At 46.3% G+C, this 3970-nt stretch overlaps 2 protein-coding genes across 4 annotated transcripts in view; both read right to left on the bottom strand.

The window, feature by feature from the left end:
- The window catches only part of FAM174C (family with sequence similarity 174 member C), a 1162-nt gene extending 1099 nt beyond the window's left edge, over positions 1–63 (bottom strand). Inside the window, exon 1 of the mRNA XM_014310158.1 lies at positions 35–63. Within this exon, the coding sequence (XP_014165633.1) occupies positions 35–63 (29 nt within the window). The remainder of the gene's footprint in view (positions 1–34) is intronic.
- Positions 64–1522: 1459 nt separating this feature from the next.
- CIRBP (cold inducible RNA binding protein) overlaps positions 1523–3970 on the bottom strand; it is a 4199-nt gene continuing 1751 nt past the window's right edge. The window contains exons 6-7 of one of the 3 annotated variants that reach the window (XR_004082512.1): positions 1796–1891; positions 1523–1662 (exon numbers count right to left, since the gene is read on the bottom strand). Coding sequence is in view for 1 of the 3 variants with exons in the window: in XM_005428546.2 (XP_005428603.1) it covers positions 3774–3790 (17 nt within the window). In the remaining 2 variants the exon portion in view is untranslated. Of the gene's footprint in view, positions 1663–1795; positions 1892–3021; positions 3791–3970 lie in introns of those variants that run through there. The other 2 variants (XR_004082513.1, XM_005428546.2) reach the window with 2 other exon arrangements.

Below are 3970 nucleotides of genomic sequence, written 5' to 3'. Positions count from 1 at the left end.
GTGCCCCTCGGCGGGGCCGCCATTTCTCCCTCACTGCAACACCCCGTCCGTCACAGACGCCATTTTCCGCTCAGGGTCATCCTTCCTCTCGCAGGGCTGCCATTGCCCTTTCAGGACTCTCATTCCTCCCTCACAGCCGCCATTTCCCCCTCAGTGTTGTCCTTCTTCCCTCAAGGCCACCATTTTTCCCCGAGGGTCATCATTTCTCCCTCAGTGTCACCTCTTCCCCCTCGTAGCAGGACCTTCTCCCCCAGAGCCGCCATTCCCCCCTCCTCAGGGTTCTCCTCCCTTCAGGGCGGCCATTCCCGCCCCATGGTGAACACAGATGGGAACAGGAGCATTTTGAGCATTTCAAGAATTTCTATCCCCCATTTTTCCCTCTGCAGACACGTCCGTCCGAGCAGGGCTCAGTCACAGCCCTTCAGCCCTGCTCCACTTCCCCATTTTTCCTCAGGGAATGGCTCAAGCCGCCTGGACACACAGGGCTTATTTTAAAAAAAGGGCATTTTGGTTAAAACTGGGTCACCCGAGCTCACGTCAGACCCTCAGCACCCAGACACCATCCCGATGATGCCATTGGGTTCCACATCCAGCCCCTGGCTCCAGCGATTCCCTCACCCATCCCAGCAAGACATCATTAACTCAATGCCATAATTAGCAATGCCAAAAATAACAGCATCTTCAACCAGGCTATTTTTGCACCTGTTCATTATTTCTGCCTGCGTCTAAGCATCCTATTTAGGAAGGTCTTACAAAGCATTATTTGTAAGTATTTTCAGCCTGAATTCATTTCAGCCTCACCTGACTGCATTTTTATCAGCAAAGACTTCACACACTCCTCAGCTTTCATTATATTTAATATCTTCCTGCATTAACATGCAAAAAATCCTCACTGGTGAATTGCTCAATTCAACCCCCAGAAGTGTGTCATGGCTGATTGCTTTTTTTAAAATGGTGTTCACTTAGATAAATTGAAAGAGGTTAAAGGAGGAAAAGTAGGTTTTGTGAAGTGAGCTCAATAATCCCCTCCTGCAGGCAGGAATGTCTGGAGACTATCAGTGGAAAATGGGGAACTGATGGCTCTTGGGCAGCAAGTCCTCAGGGCTCCTGAATGAGCCCATGACCAAATCCTGAGTTTACCAGTTAAAAAAAAATGGGGAGAAAAGGGCAGGATGAAGCAATCAACTCTTCTCTAACACAAAAAAAAGGGCAGGAGCAGCTGAGATCATAAAAAACTCTCACTGCTCTCACCCTGCAATCTCCTGCCAGAAACACATTCAGAGTGTCAGCCTCTTCCCAGCATTATTGTACTAATCCTCCTCATCACCTAACTGCCACATTTTTGGGATTTAACTCGCAACAAGACCTCATTTCCCATAAGGATCACACATCAATTGGAGCAGAGTGTGTCCACCTCCAAGCACCACAGTGGTGATTTGCTCTGTGCTCTGAACTGGGCTGTGCACCAGGACAAATACTTCAGCCAAAAACCTTCTGTTTCCCACAAAAAGTACCACAGAGATTTGTTTTTTTCCACATTTCAGTGTTTTAATCTGTCTTGACTGATTTGGTTCATGTAAAAATGAACACCACCACTGCTTTGAGCTCTTCATCTCCCCACTCCAGTGTCTGTCCTTCTGTCTTCCCTGACGCGTCTCAGTGCTGAAATGAAATGGACACAAGAGAATTAGAAGGTGGATAAAGATACAGGAATGGAAGGGGGTTACTGTACCACTTAGGGGTAGGGAACAGGGACACTATCAAAGGAAAAAAGAACTCAGGAAATGGATGTTACCTGGTTGGCAAACTTGTTGCAGCATCCCTGGAACGCAGCTCTGGTCACTCAGGATCCGCTGGGCCTCCGAGGCGTGTGCCGGGTCCCTTCAGCCTGCTAAAGCAGAGAGGTATTAACAAGAGCCCAGGGCAGAGGCTATTCTTGCCCCCAACCTCCCCACACAGCTCACAGCGCACGAGGGTCTCACAAGCCATCGCTGAACCCATCACACCACAAAGCACAGTCTGGGAAAACTGTTCCAGGCCGGCTGCTGCCCGTGCTCAGCCAGCCCATGGATTGGATCCCCTAAGCAGAGAGTTAACACTTGGACATGGCTGCTTAGGAAGTGTGGGCCATGGGAAAAAGTTAATGGCAACAAGTAGGATGGCAAAGAAAGCTACAATTAAAGTGAGCAACTTAATGAAGTCTAGGAAGAGTCTCAATAGATGAACACATATCGAGTCAGGGAGTTCGTTCCAATCTTGCTTCCGTACCTACAGCAAGACACGGCTGCATGCCCAACTCTGATCTGTGGAACTCAAGGTGTGCCACAAGCCAAAGGTTGCATACGGCATGGGTTAACGTTTTTCCAGCAGCTGACCAAAATTGTCAAAAGGAATATTTCACAGGTACATTAGACTTTCAAATGAGCTCTCAACAAGAGGAAGGATGCGGACATGAGCAAAAGGAGTTACCTCGAATTACAGGACTATTTCCACATATGAACTAGCCAAGAGAGCAGCTCTCGTCTCAGAGGTTTCTGTTGGAGGCACAACACTTCTTTTCTCCAAGGACACTGCAGTTTCCATTTGCTAGCAAAGAATTCTTAGAACTTGTAAGCAATGACACAGCTAAGCTAAGCCCGGCATTCCCCTACATCGCACACGCGCTCGGCACGCAGGGAACAGCCCAGGGACTACAGCACTTGGCTCTTCTCTACAGCTTCCCAGTGTAACCTACAGCAGCTTTGCAGGACACATCCATTATCCTTCCTAACATTCCAACTGCACTTCGCTCCTAGCACGCCCTCAGGTTTGTACTTCCAGCCTCTACAGACAAGTTTTGACTACGTTATGTGAAATTTCTTGGCCAATTCAGATGTCAAGACCGATTTTAGGATTAGAATTCCAGCGCCCGGGCAATCGTCCGGCCAGCTCTGCCACTGTCCCTAATCTCCTCCTCTCGCTCCCAAGACTGTTCTTCGTCTCCAAGGGTTGTGTTGTGCAATGAAATGTAAATGTCAGGAGCAGAGTTCATTTCAGACGGTCTTTTAATAGGCTTCGTAAAGCCAAAGAAAACTGTATACAGGAATCCTTTACCACTTCAAATACAACAGCAATGGAATATGCATATTTCTTCCAGTAAAAAAGGACAATATAAATAAACATTTTCAAGAACCTCTTTATGGTAAGTTTGCAAGTCTAGTTCTGGGTCATTTACATCATTACAACAGTAAAAATACCGTTATGCAGGTTGAACATACAAGCACGTTTCTCTTTAGATATATCAAGGTGGTTTGCCTTCCAACGGAACCCAAGCTGCATTCCTACCTTGCTACACTAAAGGAATGTTACAAAAGACGAAGGTAATGCACTTGAAAAAAAAAAAAGGAAGGAAAAAAAAGTCCACAGCTTGTTCAGCTTCTAGTGAACATCGGTACAAGGTCCTTGCTAGCTCAAAAGAAACTGAATTGGGGCCCCAACTTAAAAAAGAAACAACCAAAAACGAACACCTTGGCTCATTCATGGAGGATAAAATAAAATCTGAAGTGCTTTCAAAAAAGATTAAAACCACTTGAAAGCAGAGCTTTCTCCAAGACAGTCTAATCAGACAGTCTTGTCTCAGAAGCTGCCAGGCTGTGTATGACAAGATCAGAACTGATAATACTACAAAAGTGAAAATACAAGTAGATGTACTACACAATAACCATTTCAGCGAAGCTCCAAAAATCTTTATAAATACAGCCATTGGAAGGACGATCTTGAGTCAGGAAGGATTTTTACTCGTTGTGTGTAGCTGAGGACAAGAAGCAGGCACAATTGTAAAGGCACCGAAGCAAAGACAAGTTCCAGCATTTTACTCCCTTTGCATTATTCCAAGGCTACGGCTACTTGGCTACTGAGATCCCCCACCCGCGGGTCAGTGCGTTAGGGCAGCTGAGTTTGGGCTCCAGGAACACCTTTTTTTTTTTTTTTT

This window comes from Geospiza fortis, unplaced genomic scaffold, assembly GCF_000277835.1.
Source record: "Geospiza fortis unplaced genomic scaffold, GeoFor_1.0 scaffold241, whole genome shotgun sequence".
Classification (NCBI taxonomy): Eukaryota; Metazoa; Chordata; class Aves; order Passeriformes; family Thraupidae; genus Geospiza; species Geospiza fortis.
Note: the sequence above shows the minus strand (reverse complement) of the source record. Positions and strands in the feature narration are given on the sequence as shown.